General features: G+C 48.3%; 3 protein-coding genes and 2 long non-coding RNA genes across 6 annotated transcripts; 2 read left to right on the forward strand and 3 right to left on the reverse strand.

Moving 5' to 3' along the window:
• Window positions 1-33: 33 nt before the first annotated feature.
• PHB2 (prohibitin 2) lies at window positions 34-6,053 on the reverse strand. Of its 2 annotated transcripts, XM_030471588.2 has the most exons (10): window positions 5,724-6,053; window positions 5,551-5,635; window positions 5,378-5,457; window positions 5,107-5,291; window positions 3,172-3,301; window positions 2,564-2,667; window positions 2,174-2,251; window positions 1,562-1,638; window positions 1,381-1,386; window positions 34-615 (listed from the first exon to the last, which is right to left on the reverse strand). In XM_030471588.2, exons 1-10 carry the CDS (start codon window positions 5,848-5,850, stop codon window positions 585-587), a joined length of 903 nt encoding a protein of 300 aa, XP_030327448.1. In that variant the 5' UTR covers window positions 5,851-6,053; the 3' UTR covers window positions 34-584. The 2 variants fall into 2 exon arrangements, with proteins under 2 accessions (XP_030327448.1, XP_030327447.1); XM_030471587.1 differs by lacking the exons at window positions 34-615; window positions 1,381-1,386; window positions 1,562-1,638 and having other exon boundaries at window positions 1,859-2,251; window positions 5,724-5,945.
• Window positions 6,038-8,161, forward strand: EMG1 (EMG1 N1-specific pseudouridine methyltransferase). The gene is made up of 6 exons (XM_030471589.1): window positions 6,038-6,227; window positions 6,316-6,417; window positions 6,667-6,808; window positions 7,183-7,241; window positions 7,395-7,544; window positions 7,846-8,161. The coding sequence occupies exons 1-6, from the start codon at window positions 6,090-6,092 to the stop codon at window positions 7,957-7,959; spliced, it is 705 nt and encodes a 234-aa protein (XP_030327449.1). The 5' UTR covers window positions 6,038-6,089; the 3' UTR covers window positions 7,960-8,161.
• A 225-nt stretch (window positions 8,162-8,386) lies between these two features.
• Window positions 8,387-23,324, reverse strand: LPCAT3 (lysophosphatidylcholine acyltransferase 3). Its single transcript, XM_030471585.1, has 13 exons — window positions 23,128-23,324; window positions 14,154-14,261; window positions 13,945-14,051; window positions 13,698-13,791; window positions 13,548-13,585; window positions 12,303-12,481; window positions 11,782-11,890; window positions 10,992-11,078; window positions 10,512-10,678; window positions 9,756-9,903; window positions 9,114-9,272; window positions 8,869-8,995; window positions 8,387-8,734 (listed from the first exon to the last, which is right to left on the reverse strand). The coding sequence occupies exons 1-12, from the start codon at window positions 23,222-23,224 to the stop codon at window positions 8,879-8,881; spliced, it is 1,410 nt and encodes a 469-aa protein (XP_030327445.1). The 5' UTR covers window positions 23,225-23,324; the 3' UTR covers window positions 8,387-8,734; window positions 8,869-8,878.
• LOC115601501 lies at window positions 12,415-15,158 on the forward strand. The gene is made up of 2 exons (XR_003989367.1): window positions 12,415-13,591; window positions 13,871-15,158. It is a non-coding gene; the product is annotated as an uncharacterized LOC115601501 (long non-coding RNA).
• On the reverse strand, window positions 16,631-19,532 carry LOC115601502. Its single transcript, XR_003989368.1, has 2 exons — window positions 18,893-19,532; window positions 16,631-18,352 (listed from the first exon to the last, which is right to left on the reverse strand). It is a non-coding gene; the product is annotated as an uncharacterized LOC115601502 (long non-coding RNA).
• Window positions 23,325-24,559: the final 1,235 nt, after the last annotated feature.

Here is a 24,559-nt window from a genome sequence, read left to right on the forward strand (position 1 = left end):
TTTTTCAGACACTAAGCACACCAAGACACAGGATAAATTTGGGGGGGGTTTAATTCTTACAAATGTTTCAAAGAATCACTGAGCAGACAGTGACACAAATAGATCTTCCAGCAGTAACAGGCACCCAATGAATGACATTTTCCTGAATTCAGGCCCAGGTTCTCTTGGGATTCAAGAGTGAAAGAGAAATGTGATTTACTATCAAAAAAACTTGGTGCTCGGGGCAGCAGAACTCCCTCACTTGGCCAAAAAAAAATATTCTGATTTTACCTACAAAAATCTACAGATTAATGAAGATTAGAGGTGAATTACTATATGCATATGGGTTAATCCCAGTAAGTCCCCTTTTCCCCCCTCCCCATATTTAACTGGTGGGGTGAGGAAGGAATCACAGCCGCCCAGAGGCAGAGCCCCACCCTCTAACCGGACCACCACAAATGGAGCAGGGGCATGGGAACCAAATCTGGCTACTGGATTAACAACTTCAAAGTGAGGGCAAACAACGCCAGTGGAGGGAGTTCAAAGCTCCTCACTCCTATCTGCTGCTGGGTAGCGCCGCTCGTTCTGGGAGGCTTTAGTTTCTCTCATTTCTTCTGCTTGGGTAGGAGACTGTCACTGGAAGGGAGACAGAAGAGAGTCATTAGTCCAGAAAGCACAAAGAAAGCTGAACCAGACCTACGCTACAGACTCGGGGGTGTGGGGTGTCACATCCAAAGGTTCTGGGCTTCCAAGTTCTTCCTACTAGCAAAGCCCCTTGAACTTTCTGGGATGAGTAAGACATAATCTAGTCAGAGGTAAGGAAGAGCAATCAGAGATGCCGCAGAAAAGAAACCAGCTCTGGCTTCCTTTCTTGATTCTAAGAAATGTAAGTTTTTAGCTGCTCAGCTGGCACTGCCTCGTCCATGAACACTGGACAGGTTACACAAAGCCACCAAACTCCTGCCAGCTCTGAAAGCAGGGAATGGGGTTTTCTAGCATGGACTTGGAAAGCTTTTGGTGAGTAACAAAAGTACCTTTCCTAGGACCACTACCCCAACCCAACCCAAATTCCTACAACCATCTAACTGCCTTCTTACAGCCTTCTTCGCCATACATGCAGGATGCCCTGTCTACATGGGGACACTCCTTAGTTACTTCTTCCTGCCTTTCCCATACGAGATTTCCTATTGGACACACAGAGAGCTCCAGTTACTGAGTACACCCTACTTGCCCCTGCAAGTAAGGCTTCAAGCTTCACATCACAAATGGGATCTGAGGCAGACATGGAATAAACTTCCTGTGGCCAGAAAGGCCCAAGCCAGAAACATCCTGGGCACCAGGCAAACATCAACACCCCTGTTTCAAGTACTACCAAAAGGATCAAAAGAAACAGTGCCTCACCTTCCTCTGCGTGCCAGGAGATGCAGTGAAGGAGGGAAAACAAAGAGTACATTGATTAGATTTAAGAGTTAAACAAAAATGTCATTTCTTAGTAAGACAGACTGCTCCCTGCTTGGCTATGTCCTCTGGGATCAGCTTTACAAGCAAGGTGCAGATAAATGCAGCCCTCTGGCCCCTTTACCTGGTGAAGCCCTCATCCTGCAGGTTCAGTACCAAGTTATCTGCTGTGAGATACACACGGTTTTGTGAGGCAGCAATCTGAAAAAGAAAGCCATGACAGAGGTGGCACAAAGAGTACAAATGCACATGCAGCACTAATAAAGAACTTCTCTCCCCCTCTAGATACAGCACTCGTCTTACTCACTTAAGACCTCAGTTAAAGCAATGCAATTCCCCAAAACAACTCTGGACTTTCAGCCCAGTGCCATCAGACTTTCTGAAAGAAGTGCTCACATTCTGTCTCTCTGCCAGAAAGACCTTTGATCCCACGTTTATCTGTTCCCCTTTCTCAGCCTGCAGGAAACCAGGAGCTTTTGGTGGCTGCAGCCGAGTGTGGGTGATGGAATCTGATGTGGATCTGGCCTTGTCAGACGGAGGGCATGAGCTCCTGGCCTCACCTCTAACTGCCGATCATTGCAAGCTAAATCTTAAGCTCTACTTGAGCAGAGAAGGGCTGCACAAGAACAAAGATCAGGACAGGGCAGGTCACATTCGCCTTAAATTCATCATGTGGCCACTGGGCTGGGAGAACAGCACCAGGACTGCAAAAGGACAAAGGGAATTCTGTGCTCACCGTTTTTGAGATGTTTTGAGCAGCTCGGATTTTACGTAGCTTGATGTAGCCTGGATTCCTGCTGAGAGCTTCCCCCAGGTACAGCCAAGCCAACGTTAAGGAAAATCCTAACAAAAGCCACTTGCCCTCAAGGAATTCTTCCTAGAAACATTTTAGGGGGGAAAAGCAATCTCTATCCCAGTAACATGGGCTTCTGGGCAGGCATAGTTCTACTTCCCTAAATCAATAACATTATGGATTATGGTCACACACAGCCAATAGAAATTAAACCTTACAACAGGGAGTGAAGGCTCATGGCTGTACTCTGACCTGTAACCTCAGACAAATCAATGTGACAGATCATGTCAAGCTCACAAGCCACATCCCACAAAATCTCCCAAAGCAGGATATCATCTTGGCAGCTGTAGCTTCTCCTTCAGCTTGAACAATCTTCTGCTTCTGCTCCTGCTTGGCCTTCTCCACCAGAAACTGTGCACGCTGTGCCTCCTGCTGGGCTGCAAAGACAACGGCCAAAAGCACTGAAAATGGATCCCATCTTCTGAGACCTCCACCAGAACCCTGGAGCTGAGGCCTGGGGGCTCTGCTTCCAGCAGCACTGATGGCATTCTGGAGCCAGATCTGCAACTGTGAGATGTATCCGAGTGTCCTTTACTTTTTTCTTAGATAAAGTCAGCAGCAGCCAGACCGTCTACACATAATCCCCACAGTAAGTGGCGAGAGTCCCAGTGTGAAGAGGAAGCCTGGTCTTGGGAACTCAGGCCCTCTGATGGTCTATCCCATTGGCTATAGCCAAGTTTTCTGAAGGTATTTGTAAAAGAACCTGTTTAGCTCCATTACCAAGGAGGCTGAGATTGTTCATTCTGTAGCTGTATCAATGCAGAAAGAGCACCATGCCAGCCTAAATTCCGCTTCCTTTAGCCCAAATTCTGCTTCCTTGTGCACCAGTTCAGAGGAAGGGCAAAGGCACTGCACCCTTTTCAGGCGTAAAGGGAACTCACCCACTTGCTTGGCCTCCACAGCTGCTGTGTATTCACGACTGAAACTAAGCTCTGTGATAGCCACATCATCCAGGATGAGGCTGAAGTCTTTGGCTCTCTCTGTCAGTTCTCGCCTAATGAGCAGGGACACCTGAAAGACAAAATACAGCCAGAAGAGTACAAACACAGGCTGCTTCTCCCTCCTGTGCGCTCTGCAAGTGAAGTACAACTGCTCCTCACAGCTCATTCACATTCACAGAGACACTACCTACGACAAACCCTGAACCACAGCCATTAACCATTAATACCATCTCTGAACCTGTCGCTGCGTAGCCAAAGCTACGTATCCAAAAGATATCACAGCTTATTTATAGTTACTATTAACTACACAATCCATATTGCAAAAATCAAATAATCTTCTGTGATTTGGGTTTGGTTTTTTTTTTTTTTTGCTTTCACATCCTACCACATCTAGTTCCACAGTTTCCACAGGTTTCATGTTTTGGCAACACGTATTTCCTTCTCCACCTCGCATTTGCCACTGTTGGCTGTTCGACTGTCTCCTCACATTTGTATTCAGATGCAGGGGAAAAAAACCCACATCATTTTTTGTTAACTACGTATCACACCTCTTCATTACTATAGCTACTCGTCCAGTGTGGGTGCTCCACTTGTATTAGTCTCTTTGGAATAGTGTTGTTGGCAGATATTTTTGATCCATTCTACCTTTAACTTGTCAGCACCTTTCTCAGGCAGGCTGACAAGTCCTGCACCAAATACTGGCTTCCATAAGAGTGACTGCTGCAGTAGCACATGCTGGAACAGCCTAGCATCTGCTTTTACTTCTACTGCAGCTGTTTCTGAGCACAGTTCTAAAGCGCTGCCAGAAACCTTCACTGTGCGAGCTGCAAGTGCATAACCATGTACAGTCAGTATCCAAGGGCCATGATACCCATCACTTCACAGTCACAAACACTAAATGAACATACGACACGAAGTTGCATTCAATTCAGTTTGTTCAGAAGTTTCAGATACTTAACAGTTGTCATTGTTTCTGATAAACCTAAATCCCTTTGCAGACACTGTTTCTTTGCTGCCATACCCCCCCTTTCCACTCATTCTCTTCATACAAGACTGGTAACAAACCCCTCCAGCACACAGCATGTGGCCTAGCACAAAACCCTGCAGTCCCAGCTATAAAACAGTTCTCACAACAAGACCTGGACACTTAGTTCTCCTCTTTGCTTCTTTTTTTGTCATGGATCAGAAACTAGTTAAGAGGTGCTTCGTATTTCCTCTGACAACTTATCCTCTTTAGCGGTCTCATGCAGGATCTCCTCTAAAGCCTTTTAAAGGAAGACCAGCAACTTCTCTCTCCCTCAGCTGTGATAGGTGATGAATATTCCCAGAATCCCTGGCAATCAAATTATCAGAACACAAACTTTCAGATACGAGCTTTTTCAAGCTAAATATTTCTATTATTTTGCAACCTGCCCCCAGGCTACCCTCTAATCCTTTTCTAAACAGAAATATTTGCTGCCCTTCTGTACCATCCATTACAGAAAGCTTACTGCTTTGGTAACTGCTCATCCAGTTCACTTTTCAGATCCTTTAAAACTGTTTAATATGCTCTGACAGCTCTTCCAAGACTCGTGAAGGGCCAGATAACAGGCTTTTTTAAGACAGATCTACTTTTACATGTAGATTATGATGTAAATCAGCTCGCCCTCTGCCATTACATTCTGGCGCAGTTCTGCACTCTATATACCAACGAATACAGTTTTCTTCTCAGAAGCCTTACTGTTTGCATCTGTACTGGCATCAAACTCTAAGTGGAATACAGTTCCATGCCCTTCCCATATGGATACACCAACTACCAACTATTTATCCTTTATATAATGTTCCTTATACCCACAGCTCGGTTGTTCCTATGCCATTTGAGCGCAAGCAGTTTACCTGGGCTCTCTGGGTGATGAGCTGTGAAGCATTAAACTTGGCCACCACGCTCTTGAGCACTTCGTTAACGATGGAAGGCAGGACCCGCTCCTCGTAGTCCAGCCCCAGGCGCTGGTACATGCTGGGCAGCTCCGCAGCGTTGGGACGCGTGAGGACACGCAGCGAGATGTTCACCATCTGCAAGTCTGAAGAGGAGAAGGGGAGATGAGCGCGGCCAGCGCCGCAGCCGGGCTCCTGCCCGCTCCCCCCGCACCCCGAGCTCCGCTCTCACCTTTGGAGCCGGTTGGGGAGGAGATTTTCCGCGGCCGGGCCCGAATGTCGTAGATGATGGGGTACTGGAACCAGGGGATCCTGCGAGGGGGGCGGGAGGCGCGTCACGGCGCGGGCTCCCCGCGGGGGCCGACCCCGCGGGGCCGCGCCCGGAGCGGGGAAGCCGGGCCCTACCTGAAGTGCAGCCCCTCGGCGAGGATGGTGTCCTGCTGCACGCCGCCGATACGGTTGAAGAAGATGGCCCGCTGGCCGCCTTCCACTGCGGGGAGAGCGAAACGGGGGAGAGGCGCGGTGAGCGCGGGAGGCGGCGGGACCGGGCGTGGGGTAAGGAGCGGGGCACGACTCACCGATGAACACGGACTCGCGCACGCCGTAGGCCAAGGCGCCGGCGCCCAGCAGCAGCTTGAGCGCGGTGCCGACGCCGCGCGGCCCGGCCGGCAGCCGCCCCGCCAGGTCCTTCAGGTTCTGCGCCATGGCCGCGCCGCGCCGCGCTGCGCTCCGCACCGGGAAGGACACCGGAAGGTGCAGTAGGGCAACGCGCTCCGGAGGGAAACCGCCCCTTACCCGCCCCTCCACCGCCTTCCGGCGCGGCGGCACCGCGCTCTGGGAGTGCGCCCGGCCGGAGCTAGATCAGGGGAGCGCCCTCGGCGCCATCTTGGGTGGGCGGCCTGAGGGCGGTGCGTGGGCGGTGCCGCCCAGGCGGCGGGGACAAGATGGCGGCGCCGCGGAGGACGCGTGAGGAGAAGGATGAGGAGGGAGCGGCTGCGGAGGGTTCGCTGGAGGCGAAGCGGCCCCGCGGGCAGCGGCGGCTCCTGGTGGTGCTGGAGGGGGCGAGCCTGGAGACAGTGAAGGTGCGGGCGGCGGCGGCGGCGGGGGGGGTCCGGCCGGGTCAGTGGCGGCCGCGGGAGCTCTTGTCCACATGTCCACGCTCGGCCGTAGGTGGGGAAGACGTTCGAGCTCCTCAACTGCGACAAGCACAAGGCGCTGCTGCTGCGGAACGGCCGGGACCCCGCGGAGGTGCGGCCGGACATCACCCACCAGGTACCGGCGCGTGGCGGCCGGGGCTGCCCCTCAGGTCTAGGGCGGGTTTGGTCCTGCCCGCTGTGCCTGTGGTTTGTGCGTTTAGTGTTTATTTGGGTATGGGATTGCTTGCTTACAGTAGAACTCGCATAGTCAAATGAACTTTCTGGCTCAGCAGAAGTCCTTTCTGAGCCCAACTCTCAACTTTTGCAAGAGTCCCCTCCATTGTGCCTGTTCTGCTTTTTACTACTGTGTGTTTTTGTCCTTCAGAGCCTCCTGATGCTCATGGACAGCCCGCTGAATCGGGCTGGGCTCCTGCAGGTTTACATCCATACCCAGAAGAATGTTCTAATCGAAGTCAATCCCCAAACCAGAATCCCGAGAACTTTTGATCGGTTCTGTGGTCTTATGGGTGAGTGATGCAAACTTCAGCCCAGCCACCGGGTCATGCAGGGAGGTGCTTGGGAGTGGAAGAACATGGGGAAGAGTCACACAGTTGCACCAACCTTAAACATGTGAAAGTGTAAAAAGAGCAAAGAAACCAAAGTGTCTTTTTGTGAGTTCCATGCCCAACTGTGTGTTCCTCAGCACAGCAGGGAGTGCCTGCAGGAGACCGAGCTAGCAGCAAAATAACTGATTAATACTCCTTTGGACTGCTTTAGATGGTGCTTTAAGGGGAACTCTAAAGATGGACTTTTTGTCTACTTCAGCTCTGATCACTAGGCAGGGGATAGGATTCCTCCAGCAAAAGAACAGGCAGTTTAAGTAACTTTCTTCTTTTGCCAGTTCAGTTGCTGCACAAGCTCAGCGTTCGAGCAGCCGATGGGCCTCAGAAGCTGTTGAAGGTAAACACGCTTTGGCTGTTCAGGGGTAAGGAGGCAACATTCCTCCTTTGCAGCCAGTGCTGGAGGAGTGTGGTGGGTTGGGTTTGCTTTGTACAAGCAGTGGAGTTATGTGGCAGGGTCTCTGCACTGCTGGTAACCTTCTGCTTTCTGCAGGTGATTAAAAACCCAGTGAGTGACCATCTCCCTGTGGGCTGTTTGAAGTTAGGTACCTCTTTTGCAGTCCCAAAGGTGTCAGATCTGCGTGAACTGGTTCCTATAGCAGAGCCAGTTGCCATTGTTGTGGGAGCTTTTGCCCACGGCTCGGTAAGTGCATGTATCCCTTATCTGGAGCTCTAAAACTCTTTAGCAGCATAGATTTCACTCTTGTTCTGAGTATGGGTTGTTTTTCTTCTGTTTTTGGCTTGGTCTCCCTTGTCCATCCCCCTCCCCAACCCAGTGCTGCAACATTTGGGGACTTCTCTCCCTCCTATGGCACTAGTGAGGGCTGGCGGCTGTCCTGCTGCAGGAATACTGTGCCTCTCCAGCCAGTGGAGATAGATGTGATTAAGTGAAAACTTGCAGCCTGATGCTTTGGGGCTTTTTTTCCTTTCTCTCTCTTCCCCAGGTCAATGTTGACTATACAGAAAAGATGGTTTCCATCAGCAACTACCCCCTCTCTGCTGCCCTGACGTGTGCTAAAATTACCACTGCCTTTGAGGAAGTCTGGGGAGTAGTATGAGTTTCTGCTGCTGCTGTGGTGGACTTCTGTGCAGTGACTCCATATTCTGGAAGGGCTCTTTCACTTAGGGGAGGACCTGGTGCAACTTTGGGCTCCTGGAAGGGAAAAGGCATCAATTTCTCCTTGTAGCTTCTGGAGCAATGAGACTGAACGGACTGCCCCACTCACCCTTTTTCCTCCTATTAAAGGCCATTTTTGATAAGAGTGTTCGTGTATTTTACTTTCTCATGTTTCATACATGGGTAGGCTCGATCCCTTTATAGCAGGGACTCGGCCCAAATCTCTCATGGAACTGAAATTCTCAGCTGCACCCTGCTTGCCCTGCAGCTGATGTTGCTCAGTCCTGTAGAATCCCCGTAGTCAGTGGTGTGTGACAGTCCACATTCCCCCACCGAGGCACCCAACAGGAAAGGAGCTGAAGCCCGTATGAAAAAGACCAGGAGCAATTTTTATCTTGGATGACAAACGTAGAAAAGTCAGAAGGTGGCTCCAATCCAATACAGTGCCTGCCTTGAGTGTTTTACAATCATCGGGTATCAGCAGAGAGACACGAGTGTCCATCGGAGGGCGGCAGAGAGATAAGGCAACATACAGAAGGTGGAGGATGCGGAAGGAGGCTGACTCCGTTCCCCTCCTTTTGGGTCTCTGACCCTGTGCTTTCTCTTTCCCCCTCCTCGCGTTGAAAAAAAGCCGTACTTCAACACAGCAAACTTGGCAGGTGATGCTTTGCTTCCGGAGTGTTCAAGAACTCCTACAAATGCACAGGTGGTACAATCTGCAAAAGAGAAAAAGTGCTGGATTTGGGTTGCTTGGTTTTCAGCTTTGCCTTTCACATTGGCCTGTAACATCGCTGCCCTACTTCATCTCGCAGTCCAAGCGTGGGCACCTCTCTGCCTAGGACAGCCTTACCTTTTGGCTGTTATTCTGCTTTTTTTAGCTTTTCTTTTCGTGGCACCAGTAGTCTGCGAATGTAAGGCAACACCAGTAATAAGATGAAGAGCGACACGTGGCCGAAGAAATAAATAGACCTGTACACCTAGCAAGAGAAAGGCAAGGTTAAGGAGCAGCAAGCAGCTTTGAGCCAAGAACATCTGAGACGGGTTGGAGGGAAAAGGGTTGGTTGCACATGTTGTCTGTTTGTGCCTACTAAATACCTTCATCCATTTGTCCCAGGTGAAAAGGCAAAATGCCACCAGAGAGTAACCCAGAAACAGCCAGTGGTTAGCTTGCTGCAGCACGTAGAAGATGGGCCGCAAGACCGTGATGGAGGTCAAAGTGGTGAGGGTAGGACTGTCCCGAATAAGCTTTATGATCTAATTTAAAGAAAAGCAACAAAATTCTTGTCAGTTGGATGTCCTGTGGCTATATATGCATGCTCTGGGGCCAGAGTTATCTATCCAGCTGTGTAAAATGGATTTAAGTGAGTAGCTATGTATGTCATACTGCTCAAAACCCCCCCAAAAACAGTTTAAATATTGTTCTGTCAGTACTGGGACATTTAGCAGAGGCATTCAGCTCGTGTCCTCCAACCTTTCCAGTTGCCAAGCACTTCAGCTGCCCTTTACTCGTATGTCAAGTTCTCCCCTTTTCTTCCTGTGAGCTTCTGCAACCAATGTTGAAGCCACCTGCTGAACTCTCTGTAGAGACCAGAACTGTCTCTTGCTTGAAAACCAATCCCAAAGCGAACAGCCATTTTTCATATTTACTCCAAGTGAAGCCTTCGGCGTGGCAGTTCCCGGCTCCCAGGGAAGGGCTCATGCAGGCCACCCCATCCTGGTCAGTCAGACAAAGCCCACCTGTCTTTCAACGATGACTATCAGCAGCTCCATCTGGAAGCACACCAGGTAGCCAGAGTGCAGCCCGTGCCAAATGGCCAGGAAGAACAGGGTCAGTGCCTGTGACAGCAGTTTGTTACCCAGGAACTTCAGACGCTTGAAGATGTAGCTGGAGCGGAAAAGAAACAAAGTGCTTCTAGTTTCTTGTCTGTCCTCCCCTCCCCATGTCAGGGATAGAGGACCCAGGGGATTTTACACCTTTGCACACCCTGTGGTGACAGAAAGAGCAAGACAGCTTCTTCTTATCAGGGCAAAATGTGCAGCAGCCCTTGCCTTAAAGAAATCCCAGCTCCTGGGGAGAAGTGGTTCAGCACCCAGCAATGAGATTTTACACTTCAGCTGTGTGTCCCAGCAAGTGCTGAAACAAAACCCGGTCGAGTCATTGCCTAAGGGAGCATCACAAAGCAGGATGCAGGATCCAGCTGGTAGAGCAGCTCTATGGCAGTTTGAGCAGGCAGGCCCAGGGGCTCGCTGTAGTCATTCTGCCCTCCTGCTGCAATCAACTGCTTGCCTGTATTAATGAACTGCCCTTTTAGATTGAATGAAAAGGTCTAACCCAGTAACCTGTTCCAAATGGCACAGCAGCAAAACATGGAAGAAAGAGCGTAAGAAAGGAAAACTGGCAGATTCTTCCCCTAATGCTCCCTCTCAGCCTAGGATCCTGGTTCTGTTGACATAGATGTTACCAAAACAGCCTGGGAATTCTGTCCTGCTCACCGGGCCACCCAAGCATTGGTGTTGATGTTGAAAGAAGCAATGGTGCCTGTGAACAAGGGTGTTGTCTCATACAGCCAGACCTTCATGTTGGCACAGGCATTCCACAAAGGCTTTCCATTCTGGTCTTTCCCATTGTATCCCAGACCAACAAGGATGCAGACACCTTCCTATGGAAAAAGATTAAAAAGAAAGGAAAACATTGCTCCCCCTCCTTTTTTGTTTGGTTTGAAAGGCAGAGCTGGGCAGGCTCCGACTCTCACTGTGGTGAGTGGAGAGCACCACTGCAGATGGAACAAATGGTTGAAAAACTGCCTGCTTTTTAGTCTTTGCTAACTTCAAGCAAGCTAAACTGACCTGCGTTGATCTCCAGATACTGGGATTATTTCCATTTAGGGCTAAGTCCAAGAGCATACTAAGTAGCTGCAAAAGTGTGACCTTTGTTCATTTGTCTTTTGTCTCTGGAACAACATCTAGACTCACCGTCACAAGCCAGCAAGTTACGTATTTGTAGAGTATAATTTTGCCCCAGATCAACATGTAAGCACATCGGAACCAGAAAGGCTTCTCCTGCAGAGGTGAGAGTGAAACAGAATTAAAATGAAAAATAGAGTTGAATGGCAATAATGAGACAGAGTAGATGAGATCTCTTCACTCTCTTCGTTTTAATTTGGTGTATGTGTTGAGACTGCTCTATGACCTGGGCTGCCAGGCTGTTGGCTTAGGCAAGTTCACTCATCATTCTCTTTCCTGTGGTAATACTGGGCTGTACTGAAATAGGTACTTTGGGAAGATTCTAGGCTTACCATAGTCACTGCAGAATTTATACCTTCATTTATTCAGACTGACACAGAAACGCTGATAATCTGCAGGTAGGAATGACTTGTGTAGAGTTTTCTAAGAACCTCAAAGACTCTGGTAAGCCTTGCAAGTTACTCTACTGAAGTTCTTTGCATGTAAAAGTTAAGTTGCAGGTCATTAAAAGGTCACAAAATACGTAAGTTAGGTTTCAAAAACAACAGTAACAGCAAAGATTTGTTTTCAGTTCAGCTTCACACATTCCTGTTGGGCATTAAATGGCAATCAGAGGACAGGCAGTAAAGCCAAATCAGTTGTGGAAAGGCTTATCACTAGTTGATGACTTGACTTATTCTTAAATTGAAGCAAAACTAAGAACCTCTCCCCACTCTTGTAGATTCAGTGCCCACTGAATCTACAGATTCCAGAGAAGCGGAATTCTTCTGCACCCCAGTACTGCCAAATGAATACATACCATATAATCATCTGAGGTGAGGTATTCGTCAGAGATGTACTGGCTTGAAAAGGTATATATTACCAGAAAGAAGAGACCCAAACTCAGGCGCTTCAGAGCGGGCACAAAACTGAGAAAGAAAAATAGGAAAGTCAAAAAAAAAAGCCATGGAAAGTGACCATCATACTCATAATTTGAAGAACACAAGTGGAGAAGAGGAGTTAGGGGAGATAGCGATAAGGGAGTCACCATGTTCCACTGCAGAGGATGACTTCGTTTGGAAGTTGGGATGTTTAGCAGGTTGGGACTGAGTCTGTACTAGAGATGTCAAATGGTGGTTTGATGTTCATGTCCTGGAACAATGCAAGGACACGAACCAGATTGTTACGAGCAACGTTTGGAAGACTGCCTTGTCTTAGAACTCACTTTTGATCACAGTACTTTAGTGTCCAGGTAAGAAGACACTCTGCTGCAGGGAACATGTGGAAGATTCAGCATTCTGGGATCTTAGGAAAGTGAGGAGCTAAGTGGCTTTTTATTACCTATTGGGTCTCTGGCCTGGAACGTCAGTCATCTCACCCCTTGCCAGTTTCTGATAGTCTGTCATGGAGAACTGAGGCCCCACCATGAAGGCACCATAGAAATAGGAGAATCCCGAGACCTCCAGCAAGGTAGGAACTCCCCGGACAGCAAATTGCCGCTGCTCAGGGGTCAGGAACTCCTGCACCAAAGGGAGTGGCATTAACATCATCCTAGAGGATCTCATACTAACTTTGGATGTTATGTTCTCAGCCTACCTCCTCAATGGTCTCAGTTCTTGCCCTCCATATATATAGAACTTTCCACTTTGTACTTCACGACCATCCCTGTCCCCAGCCCTCTCTATCCCCACCCCCTCTAGAAAGCAACGAGATCCAATGGTTGACAGCAGTTGCACAGATCTCTATTCCTAAATAAGCTCAAAACATGGAAGGGATCTATTGACATGCATCCCTGCCAGCATGCTAGGCATTGTAAAAGTACTCTATCATCTGACCTATTCCAGTCCCTGACTGCAATCTCATGTACTCTCCCAAGACCTTATTGTCCTACAATTCCTACTTCTTGATGCAAGAATTAATTGTATTTAAATATTTGAAACTTCAATTTAGGAAATTTCAGCTCAACCTTGTTTTCTTGCAGTCAGCAGCGATTCCATGGATGCTAAAATCTCGGTCAGGCCCCAACAGGAGACGGGGAATGCAGATACTTGAAGCAGGATTAAGAGACTGTAGTAAGTGTTCTGCTCTCTCTAACACATTGTGCTTCTTCTCTCACTGTTTCATTGGCTCTAAAAACAGGGCCCTAACAAATGGTAAAGCGCAACCATTCACAAGGATAAAGTAAGACTAAACAAAGGAAAGGAAGATGGGAACTGAGATCCAGTGCTGATGGTCTGCAAGTACACTACCCACAAGACACAGAGCATTGGGGATTGGGAATCTAAAGCAGCAGTTTTGGGGGAAGGAGATGGTTGGGGTATTTGGAAGGGGGCAGAATATTCTGACATGATTGAAACAACTTTTGTCCCTTTCTAATCACTACTGTCTCTGTTCCAAATTATTTCTTTCCACTCCAGAATTCAGTGCCCTCAGACACTCACAGAGGCTCCCCTCTCAGCTATGGCTTTTACCAAACAATGCACGTAGCTTGCTAACTTGCATCCTTTGAACTTGATTATCTGACCTCTAGCTCACTGGGATGACACGGAGGAAGAGAGGAGGAATGAAGGAGAAATGGTGTCTTACCGGATCTTTTCCTCCATCATAGTAATCGATAGCCAGACCTAGAGGTGAGAAACAATTATTTGAAGGCCTGGGATGAGCTGAACAAGCAGTCCTCCCTTCCCTGAGGCATAGCTTGCAGAGTGCAAGAGATAGGAAGGAGGTGTCACTCACCAATCAACTTGAGCGTCAAGACACAATGTGGCATTGTCCACTTGATATCGTAATGGTCTGTGGCTGTGAAATAATATCCAGCCATAAGGTATATCTGAAAGAGACCATTGTTTGGGTTAGTCATACTAATTCCCCCAGCTGGTTTTGATCTGTCCCCACTTTTCCACCCACAGTTGCTACTGGGAAGTGCAAAACTGAACAGAGGGCTCCTTTCTACAAACTGATGCAGTAAGAAAGAGAGTTTTACCATCTGAAAGAAGAACGTGGTGAAGACGGCAGTGACTGTGCGGCCCATTAGTCTCAGTATGAGGAACTGGATTAGGACACACAGCAGGGAATGAAAGAACTGCATCCCTGTGGGAAGAGAGAGAGATGAAGTAGAAACGACACTACAGGTGTTCCCAAACTGCAGCACACCCTGGGCCAGGCAGCTTTCTCTTTCTGAACTCATCTTACCAAAATTGAAGTAAGCAATTGAGAGTCCTGTGAACACATTGTAGAGATGGATGAGGTAGGTCTCCTTCTGGAAAAGGAAATAGCGCTGGAAGAAGGCAAAAGGATATCCTGAGGAGAAAACAAAAAAGATGTTGTAAATGAGCATAGACAAGTATTTGTGATGGTCCAGATAACAGCTTTCTTCAACATGTTCCTAAGAACATGTACTTTATGTTCATACATTATCAACACAGGTCATGGTGTACATTCCTGATCTTGTATTTCCATCCTGGGAGATGAGATGCCATATCCTGTGTATATTATAGAGACAAAAATACTTCAACAGGAACATAATTATGTCAAAGTTGACATTGAAGTGCAAGAAATTCCAGGATTACAGTTTCTGGCCTCATTCAATACATGAGATGGGTAATGCTGAAATACATGAATCAGACACTTCAGTCTCTGATTCACTTCCAAATTCAGTGACAAATACAGTGAATGTGGCAAGAAGCTAGATTAAAAAAAAGGGGGGAGGGATGATATTTTATGGTTGATACCATTACATTACCCTAAAAATTCAATCCCCGCTCTCGCCTCAATGAGCTCTTACATGATGCTGACCAGAGCTCCTCAAGTGACCTCCAGCAGTACCCTTTCTTTTCTAGCTCTCCAGCTTCAGATTTGCATCTGATTTGTGACCTCCTGGGCGCACAAAGCTGTAACTAACATTCACTGGGCCCAGGGATGTAGTGTTTTTTAACAATATCAAAGTCAGAAGCATTGCATACAGAGCTGCTAAGATTAGTAGAAGGAGCTTTTTCCTTGCATTTTCTGCTAGTTAGCTCCTGGTGTATTTTAGGAATGCCTCCAGATTATTCATCTGTGGCTCTAGTGAGAAGCAAACATTTGTGAAGCACTCCAATAGTACAGGGAGAAGTGCCATACAGAAACCCATGAGTCAATTCAATTCTGTCGTCTAGGTGAGGTTCACAGAACATGCATTAAACATTGCTACATATGAGACAATAATTATATTATGTTTTAACACACCTCTGCTCTGGAGACAGGCTGAGAGAGCTGGGCTGGTTCAGCCTGGAGAAGAGAAAGCTCCTTAAGGGGAGACCTTAGAGCAGCTCCAGTGCCTAAAGGGGCTACAAGAAACCTGGAGAGAGGCTTTGGACAAGGGCCTGTAGGGACAGGACAAGGAGAATGGCTTTAACCTGCCACAGGGGAGATTGAGATGAGCTCTGAGGCAGAAGTTCTTCCTGTGAGGGTGCTGAGGCGCTGGCACAGGGTGCCCAGAGAAGCTGTGGCTGCCCCATCCCTGGCAGTGTTCAAGGCCAGGTTGGACACAGGGGCTTGGAGCAACCTGCTCTAGTGGAAGGTGTCCCTGCCCGTGGCAGGGGGTTGGAACTGGATGACCTTTAAGGTCCCTTCCAACCCAAACCATTCCATGATATTGACACAGGAAACACTGTCTATCTCATGAGTGTGTGAAGTCTGTTCAGGCAATTAGTGCTTCTAAAGGCACGTACACCATGAGCTGAATTGGGATAGCAGAATCCATTTCAGTTCTGGCATTTTGTAACTTACTACTGCTTTACTTTGCAAGCTTGTTGCTTTCATCCTGATTAAGAATAAAACAACAACAAAAAAATCTCTTCTACCAACAAAAAAGCCAACCAAAAAAGAAATTAATCCTATACCACAACACTGGCATCCATGCTACTTATCAGCCTAGGGGAAATCCGTAGCAGTGGATAGATCTCTGCTACTTACACTAATGGAGCAATAGTAGCAGTAGGTAGTCATGTTTTATATGGAGCAGTAATAAGAGGTGATGAAATGCCCATTTTGCCGAGAAGTGTTTGATGGATGGAAGGTTTCCAACAAGCAAGGCCAAATCTAGTCACTACTGTGACAGGAAACGAGAAACTCTGTCACATTATGTAAAATACGTGTCTTGCAGTCAGGCAGCGCTAACACGCTGAGGTGTGACTGGAGCCATTTTAAGATCCTCTCCCTCCCTCCAAGATGCCTTGGGAGGGAGTTCCAGATTTTGGGATGTTTGGGCTCCCTTGCAGATCCAGGGTGGCAGCACGCTCTGCTCAGCCCAGATGTGTACCTGCTGCTTCTTGAAACTGAGCTGCTGCTCCCATTTCCCCAGCCTCTTGCTACCCCTCTTTTGGTCTTCCCTGCCTCCTTGTTCCTGTTCCTTCCTGCTTTTGTGTCCCGCACTGGTTTCCACGCCACAGGCTGCTTTCTTGGTCTCAGCAGCCCGCCAGCCCCACATACCATGGCCCCTCGCCTGCAGAGCCTGGCAACCTTGCTCCTGCTCATCCAGCTTGCTCTTCCCTTCTGCAACAGCGGCTCCACATTGTCCTACAAAATGCTGTACCCAAACTGTCCCTTTTCCTTCCTGCTATTAACTGTATTAACAACTGGCTTTGTGAAAGTGGTAAAAAGAATACAAAGCGTTACCATCAGTCTAGATCCAAAGTTAAAATACTGAGGTTTATTGTGGAACAACGTTTCCCCTGTCGAACAAGGCGGGGAAAGAGCAGATCAGATATACAGGCAAAGCACAATTTATTGCTGTTCGTCTACACATATGGTTTTAAAATCACATTTTTCGAGGGTTTCCCACTCTCAAAGATCAGTACAAGCCAACAAAATATTCCATTTTCACTGGGTTTTGGCTCTAGCTATTTCTGTAGACAGAATTAAATTATCACTGAATACTATTTCATACCTCAGATTTCTAAAAGCCAGGCATCTGATTTATTTTCTTGCATCCCCAGCTAACATTCCTACTCTTTCAAAGACCTGTCTCACTTGTCAGGTGTACTCCTTTTCAGCTCTACACAGCAGATCATATCGTGGCTTGGGTAATGCTTCTCTGAAGGAAAAAGAATTATGAGTCCCTGCAAATAAGACAGCTACTAATATGCAGAGCAGCTATGTTTTGAGAATGCTACCCACTACATGGGTGCTCTTCCAGTTCCAAAGTCACATCATCAGCCTAAATTCTTCTGCGATACAGAGCAACTTGCTAGTACTCTGGACTGCAATTTAGTTCCAGGTTTGCTGCACACAACATAGTTTTCTCACTTCTACAACTGAGCCATTTGCAGATCTAAACTTTAACCCCAAATGGCAGTGGATGCTGAGTATCAGTGGCTATTCTGCCGTGGCCTGTGCCCTTTTGAACACTCATAAATTGTTTATTAGATAAGGAGGTGGTCCTACCGATAACAACGGCCATGCTCCTGCCCAACTTGAAGAACAACTTCAAGTGTTCTTGAAGCAGCCCGGGTTAGCACAGCAAAAGCAGGAGAGTAGTTCTCGCTGCCTCCTGCCAAGCTTGCTGTCACATTTGGGTATGTCAGCAGCAGGATGCCATTCTGCTTTGCTTTTGCCATTCAGAAGCAACAGGACTAAAGCTCCCTGCTCCTAGAAGGACCCTTCCCAGCAGCTCCCAGTCTGCCCAACTCCTCTTTCACAGCTCCCTCAGGCAGAGTGGACCGAGGCAGGAAACCAGCTCTCTGGAGAAAACAGAAGGTGACCCCCTGATCCAAAGTAATTCTCCTTCTCTATGCACTATGGAGTTGAAAAGCAGTCTGCATGCAGACTTGGTTCCTGCCTCTGGTTATACTTTCTGTAGAAGGGAATTATCAATTGATATGAAAGAGACAAATTAGTCGGGAGATGCTGCTGCTGATAAATCCCTACTTCTTTTTTAACTTCACAGGAAGAAGAGGATGATCTCTGGTTAAGAGAACCCTGGCCCTAGAAGCAAAGGATGAGGTCAGCTTCTTGGCCACAGGCATTTGGGAGAGGAATGGGCCACTGCACAATGCCCAGGTTGTCCACACATACAACAATCTACTTGAGCAAAAGAAGTAAATGATCAAGAGGCTGGATTAAGCAGGAGGAAAGTTCTAATTCCAAGGAAAAATAGCGCTGTCAAGTTTGCATCTTCTGGAATGGGTGATTAAGATGCCTGTCTTTTTCCGGAGATAAAGCTGCAAGTAAGAACACCATTCTTTTCATCTCGGCTCCCTTTATTTTCCCTTTTATATGTGTTAGCTCTGTTTCATCTTCAAGAGAGCAGATCAGACTATTTTTCCTCTTCTCCCTTTTGCTGATCAGTTAACTCCACCTTTGTTAACATCTAGCAGATCGATTGTGCCCGCTTTCCTGTAAGAATGCTAGAACTAAAAGGAAAGAGACAACGGGAAAAAGACATGTTAAAGTATAAGCCTTTACCTAATATTTTGACTTCAAAAGTATTCTCTTTTTCTGTCTATAACACTACAAAACTCCCACACCTTGTTTAACACCGGGTGCATATACATGAGTATTTTAATTCAGCTCAGGAGTGCACTTTTAAAGTCCACTTATAGTGCTTCAGTTTGCATAGCAGAACTGTCTCAAAGCACGTGAACTAGACTCTCTTCAAACAAAACTGAACTGAAAATGCACTGCAGTGGGTGCTTAGTCCATATGACCAGACTGAAGCAAATCCAAAGTAAATGCCCCAAACCCACCAGGTACAGCACGCAAACGAGTCTGCTCTACAGATCTGCTCCTATTGTACCATTTTACTTGCTAATGTAGACACAGTCAGTGTGTAGCATTACACAGATCTCTATTTATTTAAGCGGTATTTGAAGGTAAGAGTTTAAACAAGGCAGCACATGAGTGCTTTGTGGTTTGGCTGGTTTAAGCACATCTTAAGATGGGACATCTCTTACCCATTAAAACCAGTTGCTTGCCTCCCCTTCAGTAAGGTTCTTGCTTGGCTGAGTAGCTGGGGACTTGATTTGGGCTAAGTCATCAGCTATAGGTAACCACAGGGAGAACTTCACTGAGCCTGAAAATCTTCAGGATGCAAAGACCAGGAATAAGCAAAGGATGTACAAAATAAAAAGAAATAAATGGTGAGAGGCAGAAGAGGTGCAGAAGAGGGGGAGATAACACCACCTGCAAGCAAAGCAGCTGGTTTCTGGCACCTGTTCAGTGTGAATGCCTTACTTTCTGCTGGTCACTGCTATGTGTGTAGATGAGGGAACACTTCACCAGTGCTTTTCCTGGCAGAGCTTGGGCAGATCAGCAGGGGCAGTTCTGGCTCAGGACTGTGAACAGTATGTTGGCCCCCCTCCATATTATGGAGCAGAACATGCCAGATAGCTTGCATGCCACTGTGTAATAGAATGGCCAGATAAATAACTTTAATTCTTTGGGACTATACAGCCATGCAAGAAATAAGATCAACCTAAAGTCTTAAATACACATGAGTGTATGAGTGCCATGAGGCCTCCTGTATCCTGGCTTACAGTTTGAGCAGGAGAAGACGAGCAGCATAGAAACCTTCTTCTCTCCTTTGCACCATTTGGAGGGGCTCCCTCCTCTCCTCTGCCAAGAAACTAGGACAGCGTTGGTTCAGATCACTTATTCCAGCAACTGGAAAGTAACTCTGCAGGTACAGAGCTGGTGCCTTCCATGCTGACCTAAAGACAGTTTCTCCTGGGGGAACACTGGACCCTGGCTTACTGAAGAATGCAAGGTAGAATACGTCTCTCACAAGACATTTTCATAGGATCAGCAGATGTTAGTGTACTAGACACACCACGTTTTCTTAAATGACAATTTAAATTCAAGTATTCCTGCTGCTGATAATATTGCCAAATTGCAGCCTCATTTATTCAAAGGTTGTTTATGCAAATTTTCACATACAAGAAGTTTGAAGTAAATTTTTAATCTCATATAATCTGAGTAATGGACTCTATTCAAATTGGATTCTTTACTTCAGAACTGCAGGATGTATAAAAGGTGTCCGATTTAAATACAAAGCTGTGACTAAAATGCCCATATTTTGCTCAGCAATGTGCTGTTAGAATCTTCACTTGTTCCCTGAGAAAACACGGTGCCCTTTAGGACTACTCCAGTTTTTGTTCTTGGTTGCTCTTCCTTCATGCTATCTCCTTCTCCCCGTATTTGTTTTTGTTTTTCAGTAGTGGCAGAATGTTAACAGCGTTCAGTTACCTCTTTTGGTTATTTCAAATCATGACTAAGTGAACACTTATGCTGAATCAAGTCCATTCAGACTATTTTTTCAACATCAATTTAGCTTTCTCTGGGAATCAACGTAAGAAGTTGCAAAGTCCTTTGCGTTGCTGCCTCTTTCTCAGAAGGCTATTTTTACCAGTTTCTGGTGATCTCCTGAACAGTGAAACCCTAGAAACAGTTGTTGCAGTCAAACTGCACAGTGGAGACGGTAAAATGCATCACAGAGGGAGAAATAAGCAACAACTTTTAAATCCATCTTTGGAACAGAGTACCGTGCTTCATCCTCATGGTCTTGTTCTGAAAGAATTCAGCAGTATTAACTGCAGCCAACAGGAATGATTTTCTCCCTGAATCTATGCAAGCACCTGAAATGGAGGAAGTGAAGGAAAAGCCATACCTAATGCCATTTCCAGCTTTTAGAAATGCCTTTCATTTATATCTTATGCTGTCCTACCAAGTGGTCATCTGCACTAGGTGCATTATCAACAGGCTGAAGGCTTTCAAGAATTGTAAACTAAGCTGCAATTAAATGAACATTTCTTTGCTGGCACTGGATTAAGCAACTCGTCTCACTCTCACATTGCTCTGGAGTGGCACTTGGCCCTTCCTTTTAATGGAATAGTATAATGCTTTACTACCCATCCATTAAGCAGAAAAGCTGGAGTCAATCCCCTCTGTCTCAGTGGTTCAATCTACATGATCTGCATGATTGCCAAAGTACAGGAGAGGCAGTTTTGCGTGCCTTTAGCCTGCCATCTGAAGTTATGCTTTCAACTGCATGTAATTAAGAGATACTGGGTTATGGAGAAAGGACAGGGAAGCGTGTAGCTCCAGCCTCCTGGTTGGTATGCTTTTCAGGTATGCAGGGGAAAGAGGTGCGAGTCCTTTCCCAGTCCCTGATCCCCAAACTTTCAATACAAACTAGAAAGATCCATTAAGACTTTATGCAAAATAGATAGTGGCCTACCTCAGGAAGGGAGACACTGCCATCTCAGCGGCTTAGTGTCAACACTGTACATGGAACATTTGTAACAACACACACGAATCTCACACTTAAAAGAATCTACTGACTGCATTGGGCATCTCTTCTTATCATTAAGATGACAATTACCTGCTATTCATTTCAAAGAAGTGCTTTTGCTCACCCATAATACACCAAACAGGAAACAGCTTACAATGTTTCTAGCCTACTGTTAGGAAGAAGCAAGAAGGAACTTTGGGAGTATGTTGAAGGTGCAAAAGAATCACTCTACTGTAGGTGTCTGCTTCCTAACACCTTTTTGCATCAATACTTGTTAGACTACTCCCTTGACTGGTTCAGTTGACTAACCTGGCAGTAAACTATCAGCTTTTTCTGGTTTAGGTTACTGCCAGGCAAGTAAATTCAATGAGATTGCAATTAAAGTAGAGACAGACACAGGAGAAAGGAAAGCAGGACTCTTCTCCTTCAGCTGTGGAGAGCTCCTAGATTAATTTATGCTGATTGATGTGTGTGTCCTGTATATGTTCCCTACTACTTCATATGTTCTTTATAGAAGAAGTTTGGTTTAACTGATTTGGTTAACTAATTTCTCTGTTAAGTTCAAAATGATAGTCAGTTCAGTCCCCTATACCCTTGACGTGAAGAATGGTTTGGTTCAGTTTGATCTTACACATCGTAGATTAAACCAGGCAGAAATAAGCCTGGTTCAGACCACAGTTTTGAAGTGACACAACTATTCTTACATCTCTTTTTAGACATTATACTTCTAGTTAGCCAAAGCAACTTGATTTTGACAGATCACACAGTACCAGCCACACCACTTCAAATATACACTTAGGTTCAGAGGAAAGCTTGTATTTCCTTTCTGCTGGTGACTACCCCACCAAAATCTTCCAAAAGCCAAAGTTTCATTGGGCATCTGCAGAGATGGACGTAGATAGCACGTATATATACACTTCAGTTAATGTTTTGGGAGCTATAACCTGCCCTCAGCTGTTAGCCCACATTGTAACTCTAGCCCTGCCTTAAGCATTTTACATGTGACTGAACTATCTCACACTTAGATAAGTAAAAGCAGCATGTGTTTTGCAACACACTTTACATTGCAGGTGGAGTGCAGCACAACATCCCAGTTCTCCTGGCCACTGAGCTGGCAGGATTTGCTCACCCTACCTGGCAGTCCCTGTGATGACATGATGATGACATGATGATGACATGCCACTCCTGCACAGCTCCTGCAGACACTACTAATGCCTCTTGGCAGAGACCTCCCTGCACTCAGACAGGGCAACAGCTCAGAGGCGTTGCGGAGCGCGCACCCCTCTCCAGACACATGCTCATGGGGAATGTGATGCACACGAAGCACCTGTCACTCACTCAACAACATCGGAGCAATTGCAAACCAAGTTCTTGTGCCCAAAGCACCGCTCACGACACAGACCCAAACCGGACTCGTTCTGCAGCACGCCGACAGCCAGCACCACGGCGACGGGCTGCGCAGGTCTCCAAGCCAGGCTCCCCCCCGATGCGGACCCCTTTCGCAGGCGGCCCGCCAGGCCCGCACCCCGACTTCCTGCGGGGAAACCCACCGGCTCGCCCGCCCCGCTCCGCTTCCCCTCCCTGCCGGGAGAGCAGGAGATGTTCCCAGTGACAGCTGCTGCCAGGCACGTCCCGGACTCCCTGCCGCGCCGCGGCAGCAACCGGGGCGCACGCACCCCCCGCCGGGGCGGGCTCCGGGGGGGCTCCGCGCACACGTGGCCTGGCACGACGGCGCTGACACAGCTGGGCTTCGCGCTGGCAAGGCCCGCTGCTCGGCCCGCCCCAGCCCCGCGCAGCGCGGCACGGCGCGGCGGTGAGGCGGCGGGTGGCCCGGCCGACGGGCGGGCGGGGCGCCAGACCCGTCACCGCCGACCGCCGCGCCCTCTGCCCTCCCTTGACCCATCAGGATGGAAACGATGAGGCGCAGCGCCTGCTCCGACGAAGCCCAGGGCTCGGCCAGCTGGGCCAGGCCCCAGCCGGACCCCGCCACCCGCATCTTCTTCCGCCGGCCGCCCCGCCGGCGGTAGCGCCTCGAAACCCGCAGGCGGCACCAGCCACCGCGGCCCCCCGCCCGCTCACAGCCCCCTCCGCGCCCATTGGCTGCGCCGGGCCGGCCACGCCCCCACGGCGCCTCCGATTGGACAGCGGGTGGCAGCGGGGCAGGGCCCTGCGCTCACTAAGGCAAAGGTTACCCCGCGAGTGGGCGGTGCCGCGGGGGCTGTCCCCGCCGGCCAATGATTGGGGGAAGCACTTCCGAGGGCGGGGCTAAGTCAGGCCGGAGCGGGGCGGGGCCAGGCGGAACCCGCCTCCCCATTGGCTGCGGCGGGACAGGAGAGAGCCGGGCAGGGAGGGTAAGGGGCAGGGAGGGGTGGGGGTTATTCGCGGGCACGAAGCGCGCGGGGAGGGCGGCGCGGGGCCAACGGTCGTGTGAGGCGGCCTGGGCCCGGCCCGGGCCTCAGCCCCGGCTCGGGGCGCTGCGGGCAGGGCGTGCTGCCAACCCCCCACGCTGCTGGGTCCCGCTGTCCCAGGGGCTCCTGGAAGACAGGTCTGCGAGTAGACGGAGCTGCCTCCCCCATGCCAAGCTTCACAGCAGCAGCTGTCCCTCATAACCTGTCACGTGTGGTACCACCTCTTGGTAGGCATGGGCGGCTCTGCCAGCGCCAGCCTCCTTGTAAAACTCACCTGTGTGGGAGGAGCTTCTCCTAGGGGTGTCCCTTCATGCAGGTGTCCATGAGTGTGCCCCGAGTGCTCCTCCTCAGCAAAAGCTTCAGGTACAGTGGACGTGATCCTCTTACCCTTGTTTGTGTTGCCATTTTGTTGCTGCGTCGCGCTAGTGGCAGTATTGGCCAAACTGAGCTGAAGGGGTGAACACGGACTCGCAAAGGTTTATGTGAAAAGCAGGACTTCAAAGCTGGGTCAGGTCGCTGCAGGGTATTGCCCCAGGCAATTTGCTGTACAGTTGTCATTGGGTGCAAGAAGTCCCAGGCTCCCTAGGCACCTGAGCAGTGCTGAGTTATGCTTTGAGAGAAGTGTTTTTAGTCGTGGATTGTATTCTGATTGGTCTCTGTTGCGAATTATGGCCGTTGCCTCTTGTCCCGGAAAAGTCTGACTTCCATCCTCTTTATAACCACCCTGCTAGATCCTGTTCCTGGTCAAATTTGAACGGGAGAGGGACTGACTGGCAACATGCCCATATAGACCTCGTTTACTTAGGAGACAAGGTTGAAAACCTTCCCTCCCCTTGCCTTTTTCTTTTCCAGGCTAAACAAATCCAGATTCCTCAGTATAAGCTCTGGTCACCTCTCCAGTGATCCTGCCCTGGGCTCTTTCC

The sequence above is a fragment of the Strigops habroptila genome, chromosome 2 (assembly GCF_004027225.2).
Source record: "Strigops habroptila isolate Jane chromosome 2, bStrHab1.2.pri, whole genome shotgun sequence".
NCBI lineage: Eukaryota > Metazoa > Chordata > Aves > Psittaciformes > Psittacidae > Strigops > Strigops habroptila.

Excerpts from the sequence above, each read along its gene's own strand:
- PHB2 (XM_030471587.1), bottom strand. The coding sequence starts at position 5,850 with ATGGCGCAGAACCTGAAGGACCTGGCGGGGCGGCTGCCGGCCGGGCCG. Across the intron at positions 5,292-5,377 it reads CTCCCCAACCGGCTCCAAAG|ACTTGCAGATGGTGAACATC; the intron begins GTGAGAGCGGAG and ends TCTCCTCTTCAG. Across the intron at positions 2,252-2,563 it reads AAGCTACAGCTGCCAAGATG|CTGGGGGAAGCTCTCAGCAG; the intron begins ATATCCTGCTTT and ends GCTTGGCTGTAC.
- LPCAT3 (XM_030471585.1), bottom strand. The coding sequence starts at position 23,224 with ATGCGGGTGGCGGGGTCCGGCTGGGGCCTGGCCCAGCTGGCCGAGCCC. Across the intron at positions 14,052-14,153 it reads AATTGCTTACTTCAATTTTG|GGATGCAGTTCTTTCATTCC; the intron begins GTAAGATGAGTT and ends CTCTTCCCACAG. Across the intron at positions 11,891-12,302 it reads CCAGGCCAGAGACCCAATAG|TTTTGTGCCCGCTCTGAAGC; the intron begins GTAATAAAAAGC and ends TTTCTTTCTCAG.
- EMG1 (XM_030471589.1), top strand. The coding sequence starts at position 6,090 with ATGGCGGCGCCGCGGAGGACGCGTGAGGAGAAGGATGAGGAGGGAGCG. Across the intron at positions 6,228-6,315 it reads CGAGCCTGGAGACAGTGAAG|GTGGGGAAGACGTTCGAGCT; the intron begins GTGCGGGCGGCG and ends GCTCGGCCGTAG. Across the intron at positions 7,242-7,394 it reads GGCCTCAGAAGCTGTTGAAG|GTGATTAAAAACCCAGTGAG; the intron begins GTAAACACGCTT and ends TGCTTTCTGCAG.